Source organism: Bos indicus x Bos taurus, chromosome 25, assembly GCF_003369695.1.
Source record: "Bos indicus x Bos taurus breed Angus x Brahman F1 hybrid chromosome 25, Bos_hybrid_MaternalHap_v2.0, whole genome shotgun sequence".
Taxonomy (NCBI): domain Eukaryota; kingdom Metazoa; phylum Chordata; class Mammalia; order Artiodactyla; family Bovidae; genus Bos; species Bos indicus x Bos taurus.
In genome coordinates, this window is record NC_040100.1 from 26948502 (window position 1) to 26975492 (window position 26991).

Genomic DNA, 26991 nt, shown 5'->3' on the forward strand with positions numbered 1-26991 from the left:
GAGTTGAGTAGTCATAACAGGGATCTCAGGGCTTCCCCGGTGGCTCAGATGGTAAAGAATCTGCCTGCAATGAAGGAGACCCAGATTCAATCCCTAGGTCAGGAAGATCCCCTGGAGAAGGAAATGGCAACCCACTCCAGTATTCTTGCCTGGAAAATTCCATGGACAGAGAAGCTTGGAGGGCTATACAGTCTAAGGGGTTGCAAAGAGTTGGACACGACTGAGCCAATTACACTAACAGGGACCTTATGGCCCATGAAGCCTAAAATATTTACTATCTGGTCCTTTACAATGTTAGCCAATCCTTTCTCTAAAATGCTTATTGTATTTATTAAATAGCATTGATATTTATACACTACCATGTGCAAAACAGATAGCTGGTGAGGAGCTGCTGTATAACACAGGGACCAGCCTGGGGCTCTGCGATGACCTAGAGGGGTGGGATGGGGAGGGGAGGGAGGCTCAAAAGGGAGGGGATATATGTATAATTATGGCTGATTTGTGTTGATATACAGCAGAAACCAATACCACATTGTAAAGCAATTTTCCTCCAATTATAAAAATGTTTATTATTTATTATCTGGCTTCCCCTCTAAGGTTTCCCTGGTGGCTAAGATGGTAAAGAATCTGCCTGCAATGCAGGAGACCCGGGTTTGATCCCTGGGTCAGGAAGATCCCCTGGAGAAGGGAACGGCTACCCACTCTAGTATTCTCGACTGTAGAATCCCATGGACAGAGGAGCCTGGCAGGCTACAGTCCAGGGGGTCACAAAGAGTCAGACACGACTGAGTGACTAACACGAACTGCCTTCCTCCTCTAGAATGGTAACTCCATGAGGCAGGGGCCACTACTTTGTTCAGAAATATAGTTCAGACTCTTTGGATGTGCCCGGCAGGTACTAAGCACTCAGTAAGTGTTTACTGGGGGGATGAATGAGCGGCCATCTGTGTGCACATCACCCCACAAGTGAAAGTGAAAGTCACCCTGTTGTGTCCAACTCTTTGCAACCCCATGGACCATAGCCTGCCAGGCTCCTCTGTCCATGGAATTCTCCAGGCAAGAATATTGGAGTGCGTAGCCATTCCCTTCTCTAGGGGATCCTCCCAACCCAGGTCTTCCTCATTGCAGGTGGATTCTTTACCATCTGAGCCACCAAGGGAAGCCCAAGAATACTGGAATGGGTAGCCCATCCCTTCTCCAGCGGGATCTTCCCAACCCAGGAATCGAACCAGGGTCTTCTGCATTGCAGACGGATTCTTTACCGGCTGAGCTACCAGGGAAGCCCACACCCCACAGGGGAGGTGATATTATCACCCCATTTGGCACGTGATCAAGTGAGGTTCTGAAGGGCCCAGCAACACCAAGCGGGGTTTCACAGCTGGTCCTTGGTGCCTCTCGGCTTTGAATCCAGACTGGAAATTCCAAGGATTTTCACAACTCAGTTAACAGCAGTCAGTTATTCACAACCTCGTTTCCGACAAACCCAGAGGCTGTCTGCCCTCCTTAAACCAGCTGTACGGCTTTCACACGGGATCTCTTCTGCCTCCTCTGCTCCCCGTGTCGTCTCCTCTGCCCGTCCTTTCCCACCCTGCCTTCCTCACGGGCCGTTAAGAGGACCAAATGACGTAACCACTGCAGCTTTATTCTACGTGCACTTGTATTTATCTATCCTTGTGTTTAAATACCAGCTTAACTGCCACAACAATCTTTTAAAGTAGGGAGCCCTGTCAGCCCCATTGCACAGGTGGAACACTGAGGCAGAGAAGAGTAACGTGACTGGTCTGAACTCGGACCAATAGTTAGGGGTGGCTCCAGTATCCGAGCCCAGGCCCTCAGCTCCTGACAACGAGGAGATGCTTCTCTTCTACAAACAAAGTGGGCTGAACAAGTCCCAAAGTGTCCTGGGGCCTGCACTGCAGTGTCCCCCTTCTGTGGATGTGGGGAGCCGCTCTGCATTTGAGACAACCTGGGGCCCCCCTCAGGGGGGAGGCCCAGCCCACCCTCAGGGGAGAGAGAAGAGCCCACCCAGCAGAGCCATGGCCACCCCTCCTTCCGACCTGAAGCTGGTCTCCTCAGAGGGCATGGGGCAACCAGAACCACCTCTAAGTCCAGGGCCCATGGCCAAGCTCACTGGGTAGACAAGAGGGAGCCTCAGAAGGTCCCCTGGGCTCGAGGGAGAAGGAAGCCCTCATCCTGTCTACCCCCTCATCAGCCTGTTGATTGGAATCTCTGAAAATGGTCTTCACAATTAGCGGCAATCAGTTATTCAGGACCCCACTTTACACAGACTCAGACTGTCACTGTTAGCAAGATAATTTCTGGACTTTGCCCAAAAGCCCTGCTCCAGGCTGCCAGGCAGGCCCCTGTTTGTCTTCTCCCTTCCCCAAAGACCCCCAAAGCCCAGCAAACACTACCGACCCTGATGCTGGGCACACAGACAAGTGGGGAAGGCCCCTCACTGCCCAGAGCCTGGGAGGGGCTCAGATAGCCAGGGGCTGCTCCCAGCCTGCGTGACTCACTTCAGGCTTTGGGGCAGAAAGTCTGACCTCAGTTTAATCCAACTGGAAAACAGGGCTCAGGAATTCCAGACCCTCTGCCAGGCTCTGGGATAGATCCCACGTTAATTTTCTAAAATGCTTCAGGCTCAGAAAACCCTGTGTTCTACAGAAGGCACGGCCCGTGGGGGTCTCACAGGCATGCTATCACCCTTTCAAGCTCACGGTCAAGAACTTTTGGTGTTTGGCGGGGGCGTATGAGCCATTAAGACCACCATTAACACTGTTCTTCTAAAAACGTGAGGCTCTCTTCAGGAGCAAGTTTTCACATCCCTGAGCAGCCAGAAGGAAAGAGAAGTTACCAGACACCCCTGGGAAAGACTTGCAGGTTCTGGCATCAGACTCATCAGTGCTTGAGCACTAGATCAGCTGCTTAAACAGGCATGACCTTGCCTGCAAGCTACTTTTCCTCTGAGCCTCAGTTCCCACATCTGTTAAATGGGAGAGTAATGACACTCCCCCCTGCCACCCCGCCCAGGGCTGTAGTTTGTAGTAAATAAAACGGCTCATGTGAAAGCACTCAGGTACCATCTTGTTTGGTACCACACAGACACCATGGCCTCTTAATTCTAAGACCCTGTTGCTTCTGAGATGCACTGTTGATTTGTTCCAGGGCAACAGGCTGCGTGAGGAAGCATAAAAGAAAGACACACATCAATTGTAAAACCCATGCCAGATGTCAGAAATGCTATTTGTTCAATGTAAAAATATGCATCTTAAAATGAATTCAATTATTACCATCATTACAATCACTGTATTAATTTTAGGTGAGAAAGCAGGTACAGAGAGGACACGTGACCGACTGAAGGGCACACAGTTATTCACGGCTGAGCTGGGAACAGGATCCAGAGGAAGGAGAGGAGGAGCCGAGTTATCCAGGCAACCCCTCCCTGCTTCCAATTCTTCCTCCTCCTCCTCTTCTCCCCGCTTTGCTATTCTCCTCCCCTCTCCTCCTCTTCCTGCAGAGATGAACAGTAACAGAACAGTTCCTCCGAACCTGGAGAGCCCTTCCCTCTTTCCCCCTTGGGAAAGACCTGGCCAAGTCTGCGCCTCTCCTCCCTGTTCTGCGGCTGCTTCTGCATGGGGCCAGCCGAGCACAGAAATGGAGAGAGGACCATGTGTGCCGCCCCATCCCCGCTGAAGATGCCACAGCGACCAGCCTCTTACTCGCCCTGCCTGTAGTCCTGGAAAGCGAGGGTCCCCGAAGAGGGGAGAAGCAGCAGAGGTCTGCCAGGCCGGCGGGCAGGAAGGAAGGGGCGGAGCCAGGGCTGGCAGAAGGGACCTCCCCTGGTCCAACCAGGTTCAGCCAATTCTCAGTCACACGAAGAGGACTTAGCATTAGGTGCCACAGTGGTTAAGAACGTGGGCTCCACACCAGCCTGCCTGGGTGAGAAAGCAGATCCGTCTCCTATCAGCTGTGCGACCCTGGGGGAGTCACTTCCCCTCTCTTGCCCTACTTCCTCAGTCCACAAAACAGTGACTTCCACAATGCTCACATCCCAGGGCTCTGGAAGCATTAAGAGTAAACTGCTTGGCATGTGTAGTGCTTAATAAATAGCACCTGCTATTATTATTATCATTTAATTATTATAATCCAGTAACATTATGAATGTCTTCATCCACAGGCCCCCGCACCAGGTACTAAAACCACACAGTAAACCCTAGGGTGTTGTCAGTAGGGTTGGGGAGCCAACGAGAAACCAACGAAACTACACACGATTCAAGTTCTAGCAACACTTAGCCTCCGGATGGTAAAATGTCATTTGGAAACAGGGCCCTCTAGCTCTTTATTTTAGAGAATCTGATCTTTCATGCAATGACTGAAGGAAACAAACAAATAAACAAAAACACCTACTGAGCATCTACTGTGTGCCCTTCACTGTTCTAGCCCTTGGGGAGGCTCTGACGGGCACGGGGCGGGGGAAGAGATCAGCTGTGCTGGTGATGGAGACTCCCAATACGGTCTCTCATGACACTGGAGTTTATCATTAAGCAGAGGGGTAGATCTGGGAGGTGGAGGGGCGGGGAGGAATAAGATGCATTTCTGCACAGGAGCTGCTTCCCAGGTGGTGCTAGTGGTAAAGAATCTGCCTGCCAATGTAGGAGACATGGGTTCGATCCCTGGGTCAGGAAGATCCCCCGGAGGAGGGCATGGCAACCCACTCTAGTATTCTTGCCTGGAGAATCCCATGGACAGAGGATCTGTTCTTCGGGGAGTCAGACACCAGATCCGCTTTGTGAAATATAGACATGACCCCAGCACAGCACAGCGCCCACCACAGCCATAGCCAGACACAGCTGCCAGGCCCCTAGCTGCCACTTCTCTGGGCCAATGCTACTAAGCGAGAGTTGGTGTGGGATGCCAGTACCAAACAAGCCCCTTGAGAACAGGACCATGGATGGGTGGGTGAGTTTTGATATGAGATGAAGGCAGAGAAATCTGCTGAGTTGGGGACATCATTCCGGAGGGGCAGGTGGGAATATGAGAGGGCCCTGAGAAGGCAGGAACGTCTCCTCTTGGAGACAGAGTGGCTAGAAAGGTAGAGAAGTGCTGAAAAGACCATCAGAGACAGCATGGTTTTGGACAACCAACAGTAAACCTTTCGATCTGTTCGAGTTGTTGTTATTCAATGGCTAAGTTGTGTCCACCTCTTCACGACCCCATGGACTGCAGCATGCCAGGCTTCCTTGTCCTTCACCCTCTCCCAGAGCTTGCTCAAACTCATGTCCACTGGGTCAGTGATGCCATCAAACCATCTCATCTTCTGTCGCCCCCTTCTCTTCCTGCCCTCAATCTTTCCCAGCATCAGGGTCCTTTCCAATGAATTGGCTCTTCACATCAGGTGGCCAAAGTACTGGAGCTTCAGCTTCAGCCTCAGTCCTTCCAGTGAATACTCAGGATCGATTTCCATAAGGATAGCCTAGTCTGATCTCCTTGCAGCCCAAGGGACTCACAAGAGTCTTCTCCAGCACCACAACTTGAAAGCATCAATTCTTCGGGACTCAGCCTTCTTCTGTTCAAGGACTACTTCCAAATCACATGTCTAAACCAGTCAACAATTTTGAGGTTTCAGGAAAATGGGGCTGATGGATACACTGACAAGGCTAAGAGGAACCTTACATCAGAGAGTGCAGCACAGTGGCCCCGAAGCCCCTGCAGGCCCTGGCTCCTGTCTCTTCCTGCTGTTTATGCCCTTGCTCATGAAGGTCACTCTGTCCCCATGTTCCCCCAATCCTTGCCTGACCACCTTCTATTTATTTCACTCTAAATGTCATCTTGCCAGAAAAGCCTGCCCTGATGACTCTTCCATTACTCACTGTTCCTGCTACCAGGATGTGAGCTCCAGGCAGGCTGGACCCTGTTTTGTCCACTGCTCCCAGCATGTGTCAGCATGTGCCTGGTAATACGGCTAATGAATGAAGGATTAAGGGTCTGTGAATACCCTAGGGAAATCTAGATACATGATAATTATATGCGAGATAAGGCACATAAAATGTCCAGCACATGATACACGATAGATCATCAATGGATGCTGCTTGGAAGACATCAAAACCGAAGCCCAGCCCACAAGGTTGGTCTCCCATTCCTCCCAGAAAGTAGCCAGACAGAAGCCTCTTGCCTGGCTCCCCCGGTTCCATTCCCCAGGCCCCACCCAACCTCAACAGTAACCGCAGGACAAGAAGAATGCTGGCTTTACAAGACCAGGAAGGCATCGGACCTGGGGCAAAGCTCTCTGGGAACCTGCAAGAGTGTCAGTGTAGTCTACAAAACAACACAACGCCTTGCCAGCCTTCTTACTCTTAAAGGCACGAGGAAGTTGGTCAACAGGAACACAGTGCAGAAGGCTGGCTCTGCCTTGATGTGGGCAGGCGAAGCGATGACTTCCCCTAACCCACCCCGCCCAAATAACATGAAACTTCAGAGACTTCTCCTGCTCCCCACCACTTCCTTTACTCAACAGCCAGAACAGAAGCACAGAGCAAACAATGTGAGTAAGGAACACTCAGCCATTCACAGGTTCGAATCCTAAGAGGGACTAGATCAATACTGCGTGCTTAATAGTTAGAAGATCTTCAAGACCACTACCATGTTTGTGTCCTGTTTCATGAATGCCTGCTTTTATTTCTATTTAGCCCCCTTCCTATACTCTTTCAGGTTCTCAACGATGATTTTTAAATAAAAATTGGAAACCATAATTTTCATCTCTTGCATTTAATGTCGAAATCCAATGCAATACTTAATACTATAAACTAACTAGCCTCCAATTAAAATAAATAAATTTATATTAAAAATAAATAAAGTGCTTTTATAATAGGCTATTAATTTTCCTCTGGGCACAGTTTTAGCCTCATCCCATGGGTTTTGATATGATGTATTCTCATTTTCATCCGTCACCCTAGAATCTGAAATTCCAAGTTTGATTTCTCCTTAAAGAGTTATATAGAAGAGTCTTGTTGTTTTGTTTAAATTTTCTAAGTGATACCCTTTTAGAAGGCTAATTTTTAATATGTCTTATTGTTTTATAAGTCAAGCCTTGATTATCTCTACTTTTGAAATCGATTACCTTTCTTTTGAGACAAATTATCCATTTTAATTGGGAGAAGGCAATGGCACCCCACTCCAGTACTGTTGCCTGGAAAATCCCATGGATGGAGGAGCCTGGTAAGCTGCAGTCCATGGGGTCGCACAGAGTCAGACATGACTGAAGCGACTTAGCAGCAGCAGCAGCATCCATTTTAATTAAGGCATCATAGAACATCTAGAAAAGAATCTTTAGTAAGAAAAGGCTTCTCCTAGAACACAAACACACATATACCTTTGTAAACAGTTTCACAGAATACTTACCAAAAAGGGTTTATCTTTTCAAAAGTAATCCAAAGAAAGAAAGTAAACAAACTATTAAGGAGGGGGAAGATCTACCCGAATCTAAAGATTAAAGTTCTCCTATCGAGAAATTCAACACCTAGGAACTTTACCTGTAATGGCACTGCTCTACAAACCCATTTTAAAGACTAAAAAACTGAGGCTGAAACCGAGCCAGCTGTACCATTACATTTTCGCTGAGACTGCATTTCAGTTCCACTAACTCCTTCACCACAGAATCGAGCTGTCTTTCCAGAGAAATACCAAAACATCCTCTGAGCATCTTCTCTGATGACATTCCTGAATTCTGTTAATTGCACAAGGCACAAACAGAAGGCAAGATTAAAACAAGCAAGACTTTACCCCTGTAAAGTGGGCTGGTCTGAAAAAGGAAGCTGATATGACTTTTTGAGGAGCCCCAGAAAGAGTATTCGGAGAAGGCAATGGCACCCCACTCCAGTACTCTTGCCTGAAAAATCCCATGGATGGAGGAGCCTGGTACGCTGCAGTCCATGGGGTCGCTAAGAGTCGGACACGACTGAGCGACTTCACCATCACTTTTCACTTTCATGCATTGGAGAAGGAAATAGCAACCCACTCCAGTGTTCTTGCCTGGAGAATCCCAGGGACGGGGGAGCCTGGTGGGCTGCCGTCTATGGGGTCGAGCAGAGTTGGACACGACTGAAGGGACTTAGCAGCTGTAGCAGAAAGAGTATTAAGCCATTTGTCAGCCAGAGCCAAGCAAACCTGAAAGACAAGTGGATCCCAGGGAATCCTGACATTCTTCTCTCAACTCTGTCAGTGCCTCTGCCTACAAAAGTAGGACAGCAAATGGAACAGGACCAGCGTTGCAAGTACTGACGCAAGACTGACGCTGCTAAACGATACTGACAATGCACAGCAAGGCAGCTCCTTAGGGAGAATCTCTGAGCTCCACTGCTGTGGCCACATACAATGTCTGCAGTCCCTGAAGGGACATTTCAGCTCGCTGTTTCAATGCAAATGACATATGCTACTGAAGGCTAGAGATCTTATTGGGGATGCAGAGCTATATTCATCTACTGTCCAGCAAGAAAACCAGAATAGTCAGAGATAAACAGAAGTCAATCAAAGCAGAAAGTGACATCAGAAAAACTCTCCTAATTCTGGCAGACCTGTTTTGCTGCATAAAGATAAGCAGCCTTTGGACAATACAGCTTCAGTATAAGAAATTCAATGATGGTACCATTCCCAGAACCAACTAAAGCAGTTAACATCAGGCATGTTCCCAATATCCTTGAAGGTACCGAGGTGGAAGAACAGTAATCCACTAATGAATTGCGGCTCTATGGATGCTCAATTTTGCAAGACTAATTACCTTTTTTAAAGTAAGCCTGGTTTCAGAGCTTCCATACATGAAAATATCACCGAGCCTTACTCCCTAGTAGGGAAAGTAAGACTTCCAATTTTAAATATACTTGTCAAGTCAACCCATTAAAAAAAAACAAACAACGAAGAGCAGTTAAATCAATTCCTCTCCTACATAAATACCCAATAGAAATGCTTATGAAACTTTTTTTTTTTACCTAAAAACCTGCACAAGAATGTACATAGCAGTGCTCTTTGTAATGACCAAAAACTGGGATCTTCCCAATAAACAGATCAGATATGTAAATTACGGTATGTTCCACAATGAGATATTATAGAGCCATGTAAACAGACAATTACAAATACATAAAACAATGCTGCAGAGAAGGCAATGCACCCCACTCCAGTACTCTGGGAAATCCCATGGACAGAGGAGCCTGGTAGGCTGCAGTCCATGGGGTCGCTAAGAGTTGGACACGACTGAGTATCTTCACTTTCACTTTTCACTTTCATGCATTGGAGAAGGAAATGGCAACCCACTCCAGTGTTCTTTCCTGGAGAATCCCAGGGATGGGGGAGCCTGGTGGGCTGCCGTCTATGGGGCCACACAGAGTTAGTTGGACACGACTGAAGCGACTTAGCAGCAGAAGCATCAAAACAATGCAGATAGAGGGTCAGAAACTTTTTTGTAAAATGCCAGATAGTAAATCTTCCAGCCTTTGTTTAGTCTATTCAACTTTGCCATTTTAGGGGGCAAAAGCAGCCACAGTTGGTATGTAATAAACGGACACGACCAGGTTCCAATAAAGCTTTATTGATATACACTGACATTTAAATTTCAGTGCTTTTCTCATATCACAAAATACCTTTCTTTTGATTTTTCCCCCCATGTATTTCAAAATGTGAAATCCATTCTTAGCTCATAAGCCTATGAAAACAGACAACAAACGGGCTGCATTTGGCCTATGGGCTGTAGTCTGCCAACCACTGATGTGATCTCATCAAATGTAATCACAAGTGATGTTCAGCAAAACAAACCAGGCAAAAGGGAGTGCAAACCACGTGATTCTATTTCTAAAAAGAAGCAAAAATAATTTATGGTGTCAGAAGTCATGACAAAGGTTACCCTTGGAGACGTAGGGATTAGAAGTGGAAATAAGAAGGACCCTGGGGAGGAGGGAGCCGTAATGCTCTGGGCTCTGATCCGAGTCCTTGTTACTCAAATGTGGCCACTTGATTGAGCTATACATTCACAATTTCTGCCCTTTTCTGTACGTATGTTCTATTTCAAGCGAAATTTAGCAAGTTGTTAAAATCAAGGCAGGACCATTCAACCAGCTTCAAAAACAGACATTTAAAGAGAACCACAGCCATCCAGTTAAATTAGCTACACGTCTATCACCATGGTCAGATAGTGGCCAATGCTAGAGTATTTAAAAACATTTATTAAAAGCAGATTTAGATCACTTTCCTTCTAGCTGTGTCTGCATTTGCTTCCAGGGTGAGGTGCATTTCATGAGTTAAAGGATGGTGCGCCCATGGATCCCCGTCAAGTCACCTTTGTCTGTATTTATGGGAAGCTATGATGTTAGCCCGATGGCCAGCTCCTCCTTGTGCGGAGATCTGCCATCCATACTGTGAATGTAAACAGCATCTGGCAAAACATGTGGCCTTCAACCTGCAAAAGACCCTGCACTGGACCCACACAAAGGAAAAAGGCCAGGCCTGGCTTCCAGGTGATTCTGAGAGAATACGCAGTTAATTATTTTTACTCGCGGTCAGCAGCTGAGTCTCACCAAAATCCATGCTTGTAATTATTGCTGTAATTATTATTTTACTACAGATCAGCAACTTATCAAAATGTTACCCTGTAGGTGCTACCTCGCTGCTGCAAGGATGCAGGGTAGAGGCCACTACCCCATCCTGCTCTGCATGAGAGGATGGGGGGGACCCTGGTTGGGGTCCTTCTACCACGGCCAGACTGCCAGCTTCACCAGTGCTCAAGTCTTCGGTCATTTTAATGCCCTCTTTAGAGACGGTGAGTCATGATCTGCATTTTACATCATGGTTTGAACTTGATGGGTCTCAGTGGTTCCATTCACGCAATGGGCAAACAGTACCACCTTTTCACAGAGGTATAGTGAAGAATTCATCACCAGAATTGCTTTATTAAAACATTTTGTGCAGCTCAAGCATGTGATCTCATACACAGGCTTCCCAGCTACAGTGCCTGAGTTTAGATTCCAAGTCTACTGTCTGTGACTCTGAGCAGCTCTGTGCCTCAGTTTCCTCATCTGTGAGTGGGGATAATATCGTAAGGCTGTTGTAACGATCAGATGAGATAATTCATGACATGCTGCTTAGCACAGTGCCTCGCACATAGTATTTAATAGATAATAGTAGTAGTAGTAGTATTTTGAGAGTAATAAACAAATCCTAACAGCGTCCTGCAAGAAACACACATAAGTCAAGTAGACTGGTGGGAGCCACGGCCAACTGGAAAGCAGGGTAACCACACTCCCCTGCTCCCTAAAATTACCTCTTTGGGAAGAAAGGCCAGAATTTCAAAAAATTTAACAGTAACTTCAAATCAGATGTCTGTTTGAAATCACTGATTTTAAAATGTTGGAGAGTAATTTAACTTTAAAAAAGAGAAAGCAAAAAGAAGGAAGCCAGCTCTATGCTGCGGCTGTTATTCCACCTGTAACTCAGATCCAACACATAGGCCCTGGCCCCCTTCACCTGTATTTTCCAGCATCCGCTTTTGTTGGGGTTTCTACCACCTGCTCGCTCTAATAAAGCATTTGTTTGTGCCCCATGATCTTTTTTTTCACTCTAAAAGAAAGTCAAACAGCAGTCACCACTTGTCCTAAGAGGAGTTAATAATCATCCATGCCCATTTGCAAACAGGCCAGCTTTTATTTCGTAAGAGCCACCCTGAGGTCATCTCCACCCTGTCCTCTGTCATCACCTCTTCTTCTAAACAAGAGGGAATCAGATACAGCAATTTGAAAACTATTCTTCAGCAGGACAACGAGAAAAAGCAGGTAAGGGGAGTATTTTACATGGTGGAATGGAATCCTCCGTAATGCCTGATGACAAGCAAACAGGGCTCTCTGTTTGTGGCTTTCATAACAGCTGCCCCTTCTGAGCTGGGGATAAAAGAGAGAGAGGAAGAGAGACAATGAATAGGCTTTTATTTCAAAGAGAACATCTGCAAAGCATGGTCCTACATTAAAAAATAAATAGAAAACAGCCACCAGTCTTGGAAGAAAAGAAAAAAGATGTCCCATTACATTTCTAATTAATAAAGCACCATTTCACAAGGAAAGAAGGAAAAAAGAGAGACAAGTTTTCCAGATCCCCAAAGAAAGGAGGCTTAATGAGGTAACCACTGTATGACTTGATCTATCTAATCTGGTTTTAATACTCCCCTTAAATAATGTATACATTAGCTCTCCATTACCAAAAACATTTGTTTATTTTATTAACGTGAGTCTGGTTGAGTGCTAAGACTTTGGGAAATTACCATGCTGTCCTTGGGCTCTCTCTTTACTGCTTCTTCTCTTGCTCATTATAAAATGATTAGTTGTCTCCATTGCCCTTTTGAATTGCTGTTCTAGTGCTGCGGTTCTGTTATCCTGGTTCTGAAGACAGAGTCTTGGTTCAGGGTTAAGTTAATGTACTCATTACAGGCCCGATTGGGGACCCATTCATCACGCCTAATTCATGTCCAACACACAGGGGACCAGAGTACAAAGAGTCAGTATGAAGCAGAGGCCCAGCGCGAAGCCAAGAGACGCCAGGAAGGGTCCAGACTCGAGTCCAGAAGACAGGCTTGGGATGTTCCGTAACTACAGGAGTGATGCAGTGACCAGAACATCAGAGAGGGCCCACGACAGGGACGCCCCCCTAAACAGACCCAGAGCACAGTTCCTCCTAACGTCTAGCTTAAATCCTTTCCACTTGGACTTGAGAACAAAACAACGCAGCTGTTTACCAGAAGTGTGGGGAATCTTCAAACTGGTTAAGTCAGTGTTTACCAAACCTTGGTCATTCCATTGCCCCCGTCAATCATACATCTAAATTGGGGTCAGGATTAGCATTAGCACAATATGTTTAGATACAATAATTTAGGTGTTTTCAGCATGTCAACCAACATTTTTACTTAAATGTCACTTAACCTGCATGCTAGGCAGTAAGAGCCCAGACATGATCATTTTGCTTGACTGGCTGTAGTTCCCTATTTTCCCTCATATACATTTAAAGAGATATACAGCCATGACAAGTGTCAAAAACTGTTCACCAAGAAGCAAGGGCTGAGTGCATTTGGGAGGTCACAGATGCCCTGTTTCTTGGTCTGGGTGGGGGTTGTTGTTGTTATTGTTGTTCTATCGCTCAGTCGTGTCTGAATCTGTGTCATCCCATGGACTGTAGCACTCCAGGCTTCCCTGTCCAACACAACCTCCCAGAGCCTGCTCAAACTCATGTCCATTGAGTTGGTGATGGTTGCCATCCAACCGTCTCATCCTCTGTTGTACCCTTCTCCTGCCTTCTATCTTTCCCAGCATCAGGGTCTTTTCCAATGAGTTGGCTCTTTGCATTAGATGGCCAAGGGATTGGAGCTTCAGCTTCAGCTTTGGTCCTTCCAGTGAATATTCAGGTTTGATTTCCTTTAGGACTGACTGGTTGGATCTCCCTGTTGTCCAAGGGACTGGAAAGAGTCTTTCCCAGCACCACAGTTCAAAAGCATCAGTTCTTTGGTGCTCAGCCTTCTTTATGGTCCAACTCTCACATCCATACATGACTACTGGAAAAACCACAGTTTTGACTAGATGAACCTTTGTCGGCAAAGTGATATCTCTGCTTTTACTGGTGGAGGTTACTGAGTGTATTCAGTACATGAAAATTCATCAAGCTGTACATTTATAATAATGTGCACTTTCATCTATTTATATTTTGGTTAAAAAAACATTTAAAAATATAGGCAAAAGTTAGGAAATAAATTTTGCACACCTACGAATACAAACTCTTTATTAAAAGCTACTATACTAGAGACTGTGTGCCCACAAAGCACCTTCAATCATACATAAATCAGAATCCACGTGCATACTACACTTGAGATTCCTGGGGTCAGTCTAGAGCCATTCTAGCAAAAGATATCCATCCAAAATAAGTCCTCAAGCAAAACTAAGTAAAATGAATACACTGCATCGTGAATAAATCTTCACACGTGGCCTCTTATCTTCTCTCAGCACTCAAACTGTAAGTCACTGCATTTGGAACAATTTGATATTTTTAAAAATGTGTGTGTTTGGGGGTCATTCTGCCTCTAGACCATAAACCCCATGAGAGCAGGCACAGCTGACTATCCCCTCATACTCTGCAGAGTACACACAGCAGGCGCTCGAGCACTACCTGTTGAATTAATGGACAGATGGAGGACTGAATGGGAAACCTCTGATGGATTTTACTCATTCTCTCTTGCTCCGCCAGGGATTACAAACTGATAGCCCACTAGTCTGACTGCTCACACGTTCTGTTCAAGGCTGAAGACGGGAGCACCGCCTTACACTCATGCAGGGTTTCTGAGCCTCAATACACTTTCTCATCTATTTATCAAATCGCATTCTCAAAACCCAGTCTAGCGAAGGGCAGGGTTTATTAGCATCATCTGGCAGAAATGCCAAAAAAGACACAAAGAGGTGAAAGTCAGGGTTTGCCCCTTGATAGAGTCGGCACTTGAGCCAAGACGCTCCAGAATATTACACTCTTCTACCCCCTCGTCCAGCCCCCAGGCCAGCTCTCTGACAACTCACAACATCCCAACACGTGTTGTTGGGGGAGGAGGGCACAAGGTGGTGAGGAGCACAGAGAAGGGAAGGCAAGTGATTCAAAACCGTGCATGACCTACACCCCCGGCAAAAGGGAAGCTGGCTGACCAAACTGTAGAATGCATGGTTCTGTTCCTGTGGAGGACGCTTCTTTTACCACATCCTGATGCCTAAAGCTCATTAAGAATTTGCATATTCTGGGAGTACACTAACTAACGGCAGGGAGAGAAGGAAGGAAACCTCCATCACACAGGGGAAGGTAAACGCAGTCGAGATGAAGAAGTGCTGTGAATAAACCACATGGGGATCACTGAAAAGAACCACAGACGCTTATTTTTAGCTCGGCACAGTGAACACAGACATCTTCCAGGCAGAGGCTGCAAACTTCTCAGCCCTAAGGGCTGAGTCAGGTGTCACAGGTGAAGGAAGAGATCTTGGGTGGGGGGTGTCTCAGGAACCTGGAGGATCCCAGGAAGCCCCTCCTGACTTGGCCAGTGAACAACAGGGAAGAATGTGGCCCCGGGCTGTCAGGTCTCCTGACTTTTTAAGGCATTCCAAACGACCACATCGTCTTCTATCCTAACCCTTACACTTTGATGCATTTTTTATTTTAAGACAGTAAGGGTTAAATAAAACCTACCCACAGGCCAAAAGCACGAGGGCCCGTCTTGCAAATATCCCTCGTGGTGAGGCTGCATCGGGGACGGTGAGAGCAGGGACCATGAGCCGGGAGGCGGTGCCCTATCACCAGGCCCTTCCAGGTAGGAAGGTCCCTGCATTACAGACAAGGAAACCCTGCCCCAGAGAGGCAAAGGGACGTGTGCGTGACACACTGATCCTCTGTCCTAACACTGCGTGACACACCTCCCAGACCCTGCAACTTCCAGCAATCTGCACTCCCCACAAACCTTACCTCTGGGCTCCCTATTCGACTAGAAGAAAATGAGCTTGAACTCCACAGATGGGGCAGGCCAGCCTCAAGTCTGGCAGTTTGGGGGTGGGTATTAGGAGACTTGAGGGCTTTCAGGCTCCTGAAACACACTATTCCTGGCTCCCATCTAATGGAGGACACCTTTCTCTGTGTCCAAAAGAAGCCACTGTAGAGTGAACTGGGCTAGGACCAGAGAGGAATCTCTCTGTTGACAGGCCGTGGTCCCAACCCTCGCCAGCTGGACTGGCCCTCCGGGAGGGCAGGGGCACAACTGCCCTATTTCACAAAGGCAGTCCCCATGCTGGGTATTGTTGGAGTGGAGGGTGGGCGGAAGGGTGGGCATGTCGATGGATGCATGCATGCATGCAAACATGGATAGGAGAGAAGTGAGACAGCGCAGGTGTGAAGAACAAGGGACTTACTGACTCTGAACTGGGTAGAGACTAGGAACCTTTGGAGTCACCACCAACCTTAAATTCCTAGTCTGGCTGCCTCTCAGCTCTTTAACTTTCATACAACTCATTGCTTTGCTTTCCTTATTTGTAATCAGTGAAACAGATGAGACTGCTGCTGCTAAGTCACTTCAGTTGTGTCCGACTCTGTGCGACCCCATAGACAGCAGCCCACCAGGCTCCCCTGTCCCTGGGATTCTCCAGGCAAGAACACTGGAGTGGGCTGCCATTTCCTTCTCCAAGAGATGAGACTAGTAGTCCTTAACTTGCAGGACAGGGATTCAGTAAGATCATGTCTTCTCAGTATCTCCACAGCCATCAAGAGCAAGGCAAACATTCAATAAACAGAAGTCCTCCTTGTCATCAGGATCACAGTTACGATGTCTGTACCCCTTGGGTAGGGGACGTCTGCATCAATTTTTCTGCCCCATGAGGTCAACTCCTTTGGGCTTAAACCACGTGACTTGTGGCCAAGGATTACAGCAAAGGATCCCCTGGGAGGAGAAACGCTTGTCACTAACATCCCTGGACACATCAGCCTGGATTAGATGCTCAGATAAGCCAGCAGTCACCTGCCTGGGACAAACCAGGGCTGAGACAGAACAAATCCATTTTGCTGCCCTCAGAGGCCCCTGGACGGGGAGATCTCCCCCTTCCCCAAAGGCTGGAGATGCCCGTGGGGTCCTGCTCCTTGCCCATCAGGCCGGGTGTCTGGACTCCCGGACTCTGATACTAATCACACCAGCTCCCTGCTCACGACAGCACTGACGGGGTTATGGGACACACACACACAGACACACACACACCTGCCCTCTCCCTGCCACCTTCTTTGTTAAGGCTCTGGCTTTTGATGGGGGAAGGGGCAACCCTAACCTCAGGGATCAGAAGGACAGAACTCGATCGGTATCTGCGGGCAAACGGACAGTTTCTGTTGCAGGCAGAAGGAAGGAAGTGCCCGAAAGACAGTCGGACTGCGTGTTCCTAGTGACACCTCCGGCTTCATCCAGGGTCCTGGGGGCAAGTCATGGGTGAGCTGAGTGGCAGGAGGCCCGCTGACCACGAACAAAAGGCTGTCCCTCTGGCCAAGGAAGCCTGTGTAGCACCCTCTTCCCCTCCTCCCCTGGCAAGGGGAGCTGAATTCAAAACACCTTCTTCCACCAACTCCACTTCCAGCAGTTCAGGTTCAATTATTCCCTAGGGTGCATGATGCATATTTCACTAATGGGTGATACCTTCTTTTTCTGGACCATAAAATCCTGTCCTTGGGACTGGGCAAATTGTGACCGAATCAATTACCTATGTGCCTCCTTAAATGAAGTCTGCGGTTCCAAGGTTGGGGACCTTCTCAAGATGCTTAGAAGAGGGAGGCTATGGAATAGAATGATTCAGAGTACAGACTGCCGGGGTTCAAATCCCAGCTCTGCCATTGGTACTGTGACCCTCAGGAAAACTGTTTTAAGCTCCCCACATCTGTTTCCTCACTGTAGTGTGAGGTTTAAATGAGCTAATATTTGTGAAACACCTCAAACAGGGCCTGGTTCTATTAAGCATCATGATTGTTGGCTGTTGAAACATAATAGTACATTCTTTGAAAAAATAAAATACATAAGGAGGACTAAAACAATTCCTGGTAAGCCATAACTGTTACAGAAGCATCACTGCTATTATTATGATTACCCTCCTGAAAGTGAAAAGTGGCAGTCACCCAGCTGTGCCCCATTCTTTGCCACCCCATGGACTGTAGGTCGCCACACTCCTCTGGCCATGGGATTTCCCAGGCAAGAATACTGGAGTGAGTTGCCATTCCCTTCTCCAGGGGATCTTCCTGACCCAGGTATCGAACCTCAGCCTCCTGCACTGCAGGCAGATTCTTTACTGTCTGAGCCACCAGGGAAGCCCTTCTACCTCATCTCATTATTCAGGGGTCTGATTCAAGAAAAGCTGCACATCTGCTCGTTTTCTAGGGCTGGCATATTTTTATGAATCTGCAACAAGGAAAGTGACATGAAGATTTTCAGCAAAGACCCAGCTGCATATAGGGTTTTTCAAAGACCTCTACAGACAAGGCACTCTGAAATCTGGACATTGAGTGGAATGGGGCAGTCCTAGGTCTGGATTCCAGTTCTGCTGCTCCTCAGCACAATCTTAGCGATCAAGCTGCTTTTCCACTCTGAGCCCCATTTTCCCCATCAAGTAGGGACAGTAACAGTGCTATCCCACAGAGTTGAGAGGATTCATTGAGACAGTGAGGTAACATCTGCAGAGCCCTCATTATCCCCACCATGTAACTGGTACCCAGTTCAGTTCAGGAGCTCAGTTGTGTCCGACTCTTTGCAACCCCCTGGACTGCAGCATGCCAGGCTTCCCTGTTTATCACCAACTCCCAGAGCTTGCTCAAACTCATGTCCAGCGTGTTGGTGATGCCATCCAACCATCTCATCCTCTGTCGTCCCCTTCTCCTCCTGCTTTCAATCTTTCCCTGCATCAGGGTCTCTTCTAATGAGTCAGTTCTTCACATCAGGTGGCCGAAGAATTGGAGTTTCAGCTTCAGCATCAGTCCTTCCAATGAATATTCAGGACTGATTTCCTTTAGGATTGACTGGTTGGCTCTCCTTGCAGTCCAAGGGCCTCTCAAGAGTCTTCTCCAACACCACAGTTCAAAAGCATCAATTATTTGGCACTCAGCTTTCCTTCAGAGAAGGCAATGGCATCCCACTCCAGTACTTTTGCCTAGAAAATCCCATGGATGGAGGAGCCTGGTAGGCTGCAGTCCATGGGGTCGCTAGAGTCGGACACAACTGAGCGACTTCACTTTCACTGTTCACTTTCCTGCATTGGAGAAGGAAATGGCGACCCACTCCAGTGTTCTTGCCTGGAGAATCCCAGGGACGGGGAAGCTTGGTGGGCTGCCGTCTATGGGGTCGCACAGACACAACTGAAGTGACTTAGCAGTAGCAGCTTTCCTTTTAGTCCAACTCTCACATCCAAACGTGACTACTGAGAAACCATAGCTTTGACCAGACAGACCTTTGTTGGCAAAGTAATGTCTCTGCTTCTTAATATGCTGCCTAGGTTGGTCATAGCTTTTCTTCCAAGGAGCAAGTGTCTTTTAATTTCATGGCTGCAGTCACTATCTGCAGTGATTTTGGAGCCCAAGGAAATAAAGTCTCTCACTGTTTCCATTGTTTCCCTATCTATTTGTCATGAAGTGATGGGATCATATGCCATGATCTTAGTTTTCTGAATGTTGAGTTTCAAGCCAACTTTTTTACTCTCCTCTTTCCCTTTCATCAAGAGGCTCTTCAGTTCTCCTTCACTTTCTGCCATAAAGGTGGTGCCATCTGCATATCTGAGGTTACTGGTATTTCTCCCGGCAATCTTGATTCCAGTTAGTGCTTCATCCATCCTGGCATTTTGCATGATGTACTCTGCATATAAGTTAAATAAGCAGGGTGACAATATACAGCCTTGACGTCCTCCTTTCCCAATTTGGAACCAGTCTGTTGTTCCATGTCTGGTTCTAACTATTGCTTCTTGACCTGCATACAGGTTTCTCGAGAGGCAGGTCAGGTGGTCTGGTATTCCCATCTCTTTAAGCATTTTCCACAGTTTGTTGTGATCCACACTATCAAAGGCTTTGGTGTAGTCAATAAAGCAGAAGTAGATGTTCTGGAACTCTCTTGCTTTTTCTAAGATCCAACGGATGTTGGCCATTTGACCTCTGGTTCCTCTGCTTTTTCTAAATCCAGCTTGAACATCTGGAAGTTCTCAGTTCACATACTGTTGAAGACTGTACCCAGAAAACTGGTGATTTCTAGCCAGGAGACCGTAGTCTCAATTTTGTATGCAACCCTTTCTTTCATCCTGAATTACTGTGTGTGTCTGAGCAATGAACAACATCATGCATGTAAAGCACCTAAAGGATGCCTGGCATACAGTCGTCACTCCATAAATGTTAGTACTCCCCTCTCCCCCACATTCCATCCTGCTCCAAGGCTGACACACAGAGGAGTTGGACGCATTCTACTGCCTTGGATTACAGTCAAACCCTACTTGGCTTGGAAAAATGAGTAATTGCAAAAATTTGCTTATTTTCAAACACACGAAGAGTTTCTTTTTAAGAATAATGGCTCACATCTGAGCATTTATTATGTGCCAGGCACAAACTAGCTCACACGTCTTTCTACATTTCATCCTCACATAACCCCATGAGGTGGCCCTGATTTTCAGAGGAATGAAGTTAGAATAACTTGCCAAAGATCCCAGGGACGGCCCAGAACAGAGCCAGGATCTGAACCTGGCAGGAGCGGACCCAAGGGTAGTTAACAGAGGCCTTTGTCCCCTGAGTATCCCTCCCTGTGGTTCAAATGGTAAAGAATCTGCCTGAGATGTTGGAGACCTGGGTTCAGTCCCTGGGTTGGGAAGATCCCCTGGAGAAGGGAATGGCAACCCACTCTAGTACTCTTGCCTGGAGAATCACAAGGACAGAGAAGTCTGGCAGGCTACAGTCCATGGGGTCACAAAGAGTCAGACATGATTTAGCAACCAACGCCTTTCTGTCCCTTGTACTAGGGCCTGGCACAGGTTTCCTGTGACTTTACACCTGCTCCCACAGCCCTTCCTTTGAGCTTGGGTTTTATGAGGTTGAGTTTGTATTTACTTTTGCATTTTCCTCAAATGGTTTCCTCAAACCATTCTCTTTGGTTCTGGTAGATAGGGATTGCAAGCAATAGAAGTGGGAGATGCAAATGAAAAAAATGAGGATTTATCTTAAGTGACAAGTCTTAGGGCGGAGTTGACCAAGCTAGAGACCAGGACAGCCCTGACCCTGGGCAGTCCAGTTATGACGGCACCGTGCATTTTCCTCTTTCTGCATGTAGATTTAATGCCCCGTTGATCATAAATAGCTCTGGGTGGGAGGACAGACACTTGCTTAAGGATATGTTGTTTTCTGGGGAAATACACACACACACACACACACACAATGATGTCAGATATCTGGTCGAGATCAAAATAATTTCCTTTTCTATTAAGAGGATGGATCAAAGTTGGACAATCCCCAGCAAATAGGAACTTACAGTTTGGCCTCCTATTTGCAAAACAGCAAGCATCTGTCACTCAACCTTCTGGAAGGTTAAAATAAAAAGAACTGATGAACTAGAGAGAACGTCTAAAGTGTAAGAAGACTGGAAAGAAAGTGAATGTAAATATTACATATACATATATGCATATAATAATTTCTACTTTTATTTATCTATTTTATTTAACATTTTTTCAGGATATGATTAAGCAGATGGCAGCATTTGCATCAAGATAAATATTGTTCAATGATGCATATTTCTGTATACAAAGTGTAATGCACTGCTCAAGCAAAATAAAACTCCATTGAGAGTGTGAGAAAAACGAACCATCAATAAACTACCCTCTGTTCTCTCTGGTCTCAAAACATTTGGATAGAAAGAAAAGCTACGCCTCTGAGGCTGTTAGAACCAGAGGCGATCTGGATACAGTGAACCAACTTTTCAAAGTCACTGCCAATGTCTGAAAAAGTCCTGAGTTATCTGAGTAATGTGAAGTATGAGGAATTTCTGCCGAAAAATCAACATTTCAAAGGGGTCAGACAACACAGAAAGACCATTCTACTTTAAGTGTGTGTATGTGTGTGTGCCTGTGCCTGTGTCTGTGTGTGTCAGGACAATAAAAAATTAGGTTTCTTAAATGAAACTTACTGAGTAATAGTTTATCTAAGGATTCAAGCAATAATGTGAGGACTTCAGAGGATCACTGGAGGCAAGGGGAAAGAAAATAAACATTCATTACATTAACACACAGCTCCTTTCATTCTCCCGCAAACTGATTCAGAACCTGTAGTGTGATCTTTCTGACACTCTCCTCGACGTTTTCCCTCCCTTTATAAGTGAGCCCATCTGTTTCCTACATTCTGAGATGACAGTAAAACCCAGAGCGTACTGAAGACCCCATGAAGGAATGAGTGCCACAGCCACGGAACTCAGCTGCCATCCGCCCAACAATTCTAATCTGTAAGAGCTTTGGGAGAGGCTGAGAGGCAAAGCCTGCAAATCTTTCAGGGAAATGCCCGTCTCGCCACCACCCGCAAGCTCTCTGGCTCTGTCTGCTTGAGAAACTGGGTGTTTCTTCTTGGCTTCTCAAAACGCACCAAAACGACAATCAGGCCCTTCCACTGGGATGCAGCTCCCCAAACAGAAAAAGTACAAATGCAGAAGCTCTGGAAAGGTGAGCACAAGGAAGCAGCTAAGTCTAGTTTAGAAAATAACCTGAACACAGTGTCGGCCTGACACTCTTTGAGACATACCCACCACCACCACCACCACCAGTGCTGAGTCTCTCTGCACCCAAAACCACAACTGCCCACCCCACCCTCTTCAGAGCACAGAGATGAAGCATCATCTCCCAAGCATGCGCCTAACTAGCTCTGGAAAATCACGGGGATTTTTTTTTTTTAAGTCCCACTCCCCAATCTCCCTCCGAAGCATCACGCACCAGCAGCCAGTGCGGGGTCTGCAAACAGACCGCATGTTCTGAGGGCCTCAGTGGCCTGCCCAAAGGGTCTGGTCCTCTCCTCCTAGGCTGCAATCTAAGCTCAGGCAAAGCCAGACTTTGGGAACAGCCTGCCCCCTTCTGGTCTCCTTGAGCTCCGTGGAAGGGCAGGGGCTGGGTGGGCACAGCTACAGGAGGATGGGCCCCCGGCTCCACCCTGCAGGTCTGCGCTGTGATTTCAGGATCTGACAGGGCACGGGGGTAGACATCATCGGGGAAGGGAAGAGCAAGGACATGGACAAACAGATTAAATATCCAGTACAAATCCAGGTGAGACGGCAGTGAACAACTGCATGGTAGACAGCCACAAAGAAGGGGGAGGACAGAAAAAAGGGGACAAAAAATACAGGTGTGTCTATATCGGAAGAAACTGAGAGCCTGGGAGGTGTGTGTAGGGGGACAGTCACTGAACTTGCAGACGAGAGCAGAGTTTCAGAAAAGCAAAGGACCTCAGCTGCTGGAACCGGCATTCCAACAGGAATAGAAAAGGAAAAGAGGCACGCTCTCTCCCACCTTCCCAACTGCTAACCTCAGCACAGCCCAGCTGGAGGATGAGAGAAGAAGACAGAGAACTGAACACCCAGAGAACAGGTGTGGACGTAGGCTCCAAAATGTCAGAGACCCAGGAAGGAATCAGCCAACCAGGCTTGCTTCCCTCCCTCCACTTGTTTCAACAGGTGGTATGTGCATGGGGAAAAGCACCTCCTGACGCCCATCTGGACCCCAGATGCAAAGGATACAGTTAGCCCCACGCTTCCATGGCCATCCTACATGTTCTCACACTGGGCTAGCAGTGCATGTCCTGAACCTCCTCCCACCCCACCTCCCTGAAGGGCTCCGACTCCAGAAAGAACTTCTAATTGCATTTCTGCCCAAACACATCACTATCCACTCCTGGAGTTCAAAGGCAGTGTCTGAGAGTACCCTTTGCTACAAATAAGAGGCATTCGGAACATTCTGGTTCCCCACCGGGACTTTCACTCCATCCTCCTCCCTGGGAAAGGGGAAAAGACTTCTCCCTGCTACCCACACAGACCAGCCAGCAACGTGAAATGCCATCGCATCACGCCTTGGGCTGGCTCAGCCCACAGACACAAAGAACTGCACTCTGGCAAAGAGGGTCGCCTCTCTGCCTCCAAAGAAGTTTGGCAGATCAAAGGGCATCACACTGTGTCTGAAGGCAGCTTTCAGTGAAGGCTCCCAAAGTGACAGGTGACAGAGACATGCATTCAGTGCCTAAGAGCCTGAAATTACCCCCTGGTGTCTAATGTCCCCAAGGGTTGGGAGAAGCTCTGTGGGCAAGCAGCAGGGATGAAGATACAGACACATCAGGAAGATACAGACACATCCCTAAGCTTGAAGACAGACACGCCCACAGGTGCTGAGACCCTGGCTCAAAGGTGGGGACTCTGACCTCTCCTGTGTGCTCTGAGTTCAGTGGGCTAAGCAAGGCGGGCCAACTAAGGTGTGAAGGGCCTCCCGGGAGAGGTCGTGGGCAGGGTAGAAGACACCCAGATAGCCCAGAAGATCTGCGGAGGGAACAGTTTCAGAGCCTGGATTGTTCACACCCAAGGAGGTGCAAAGTAAACCCACAGAAGCCTAAGTTGAGGTGATGTGATCTGATACACAGCTGGTGACAGGAACGAGCCACACACTACGACAGAGACCTGGACACAAACGCCTAGGAGAAGGGGCCATGCCCTGATACTGGAGACAGGGAACCAGGAGAGAGCAAGGTTAGACATGGACAAGGTAGAGACAGGAGTCTCAGGCATCCAGGGATGCAAAACAGGAGACTCAAAGTAAGACCGGGCACTGGAGACAGAGTCTTGACTCCGGGGCACGGGTGAGGACTTGGGATCAGACCCCTCTCAAGCCAGGCAAAGACAACGAGGCAGCAGACGGAGGACTGAGTGGTGTGCACCCAGCTAGGCAAAAACCAGAGATGCGCTGAGCACCACCGCCGGAACAGCGGCTGCGGATCCCGGCACGGTCCAGGGTCTCAGACCCGGAGTGAGGCAGCAACACCCACAAGCACAGAGCAAGTCGGGGCGCCTAGCTAGAGTGACGGGGATAGGCACCCAGCCAGGCTCCGGTAACCCCTAAAAGCGCCTCCTTGGAGATAACTTCCCCAGACCCCCAGGGGGCAGTCCTCAGACTCGGGATGGGGCAGGGACCCAGCCCCTGCTTCCAGGGGAAAGAGATGTGGGGCCAGCAGGCTTGGGGAGTCCCGATCTGATGAGTGGGGTTCAAGGGCTGGGGGTGGTGGGGGGGGCGTGGGGTCCGGCCGCCTGCCCTCCGGTTTCCCTCCCTCCATTGCTCCCTTCAGGACGCGAGCCGAAAGGGCATCTTACCAGCGCCCGCGCGGCCAGTGCCCCTCGGCTGGCCGGCTGCTGCGCGCGGGGTGCTCCGGGGCCGCCTCCCCGAGCCCGCGCCGGGGGCCCCCGTCCTCCTCCTCCTACGCCGCCGCCGCCGCCTCCTCCTCGGGCTGCAGCCGGCTCGGCGGGCAGGTCCCGGCGCTCGCGGCGCGGGGCCGGGGCCGGGGGCGGCTGCTCCGCACCGCCGGCCGCTGCGCCCCCGCGGCGCTCCCCTGCCCCGGAGTCGAGGCTGCTGAAATTCCACACGACCAGCGTCTGCAGCAGCAGCACGGTGAGCGCCGCGAGCAGCGCCGAGTGCGAGCGCCGGGCCAGCCTCCGGGCGCACGGCGCCGCCACCATCTTCGGAGCACGGCGGGCGAGCGGGGCGCGGGGACCCGGGGCGCTCCGGGCCGCCCCCGCGCTCCCCGCGGCTCCCGCGGCCGCCGCCGCCGCCGCCGCCGCCGCCGCCTGGTCTCCCGCTCGGGCCGCCGCCGCCGCCTCGGCTCGCCGCTGCTCCTCCTCCGCCGCCGCCGCCGCTGCCGCCGCCGCCGCCTCCACCGCCGCGGCGCGGAGTTTTCAGACGGGCAGGGACCCGGACGTCACCAGGAGGAGGGGAAGGCGGGGAGGCGGGGAGCCGGAGGCCGCGGAGGGGGGCGGCGGGTGCGCGCGCCCGGGCGGGGCGCGCGGGGAGGGCGGGGGCCTCGCCCGCGGGGCTCCCCCGCCCCGCAGCCCCTGCCCCGGGCCCGGGGGCGCCGGGGGCTGGGGGCACGGGGCCCGGGGGGACGTGGGCCGGGGCGGAGAGGGGCGGGCCTGGGGGCGGGGCGAGGGAGGGAAAAGAAGGAGGGAGAGGAAGGGGGCGTTGGCGAGCAGAGAGGGCCCCGGGTCCCCCGGACCCCGGCGGGAGTGGGTGGGGGGAAGGGGGACAGTCCCCGCCCGCGGCCGAGGAGACGAGGCCGGAGGCATAAAAGGAAGAGGGAGCTTGGGGTGAGGACGGGCCCGTTCAGAATCTAGGGGAGGTCGGGAGGCTCGGGGGTCCTGAGATCCAGCCTTCCATGTGGGAAGCAAGCCCGAAACAGCTGAGTGGAGCGAGCTCCCCGCCCGGAGTTTGCGGTCCAGGCGTCTTCTCTGGGCAGAGACTGCTTGGCAGGTGGAGACGCGAGAAACGTGTCAGGAGTGTCTGAGCCAGGGAAGGGGTTCACGCGGCCGATCCCTGGATCCCTAGCTTGAAGGGGAGGGGAGGAGGCTAAACCGGAATGTGCGTGACTCCTGAATCACACCCGGTCCCCTAGTGCCAAAGATGTACTGAGTGCTTCATTGAGTCACTTCTCTGATCCCTAAGGACCAACAAGCCAGGAGACTTCCAAACCCAGTTGGCAAGCAAGTGCTTTCCTGGGGGAGAGAGAGAGACTCCGTGGAGTTCCTCAAGCCTCAGGCTGCAAGCCCCAAAGGCTGGTCCCTGCCTTCCACCAGGTCCTTCTCATCCACCCTGAAGCTCGCCTTTCTGACTGCCTGAGAGAACAAGTGGGTCTTACATCACAAAGTCAAGTTCTTTCCCATCAAGGCTGGACTGTCCTGGTGACCTTGAGCCAGGAACTCCTCCCTGGGCCTGAGCGTCCTCCTCTGTCAATGAGGCTTTAGGCTCACAGATCCCAGTGGACTCAAGTTTCATCGTCAGCCATCTCTGACTCAGTCTTTCCAGTCTTTCCCTCTGGTGTCCTCTTGCCCAGCAGCCCTGAGCACATGGTGAGTGCATAGTAGGAGTGGGTGTCCCAGATAAGACTCAGCACTATCCCAAAACCGTAGCAGATCAAACCCCCAGCTTGTGAACTGGGGACTCAGGGTGAAGGCTTTGCATCTTATCCACTGTGTTCTTCGACCTGATCCTAGCTTTAAAGGGAAGAAAGTGAAAGAATAATGAGAAGGAGGCAGGGAAGAGATTGTTTCACTTGTTCAACAACAGTCTGTGAACATCAAGGTAGAGTGCAGGAATCCAAAAGTAAGTGAGGCTTAACCTCCCCTTCAGCAAGCCTGGAGTCTCGAAGAGCCAGATGTGCATGTTGGTCACTAACAGT

The 26991-nt window shown here is 49.3% G+C and overlaps 1 protein-coding gene across 1 annotated transcript in view; it reads right to left on the bottom strand.

The window, feature by feature from the left end:
* XYLT1 (xylosyltransferase 1) overlaps window positions 1–25296 on the bottom strand; it is a 350343-nt gene extending 325047 nt beyond the window's left edge. The window contains exon 1 of the mRNA XM_027528095.1: window positions 24917–25296. Coding sequence (XP_027383896.1) covers window positions 24917–25279 — 363 coding nt within the window. The 5' untranslated portion in view covers window positions 25280–25296. The remainder of the gene's footprint in view (window positions 1–24916) is intronic.
* Window positions 25297–26991: the final 1695 nt, after the last annotated feature.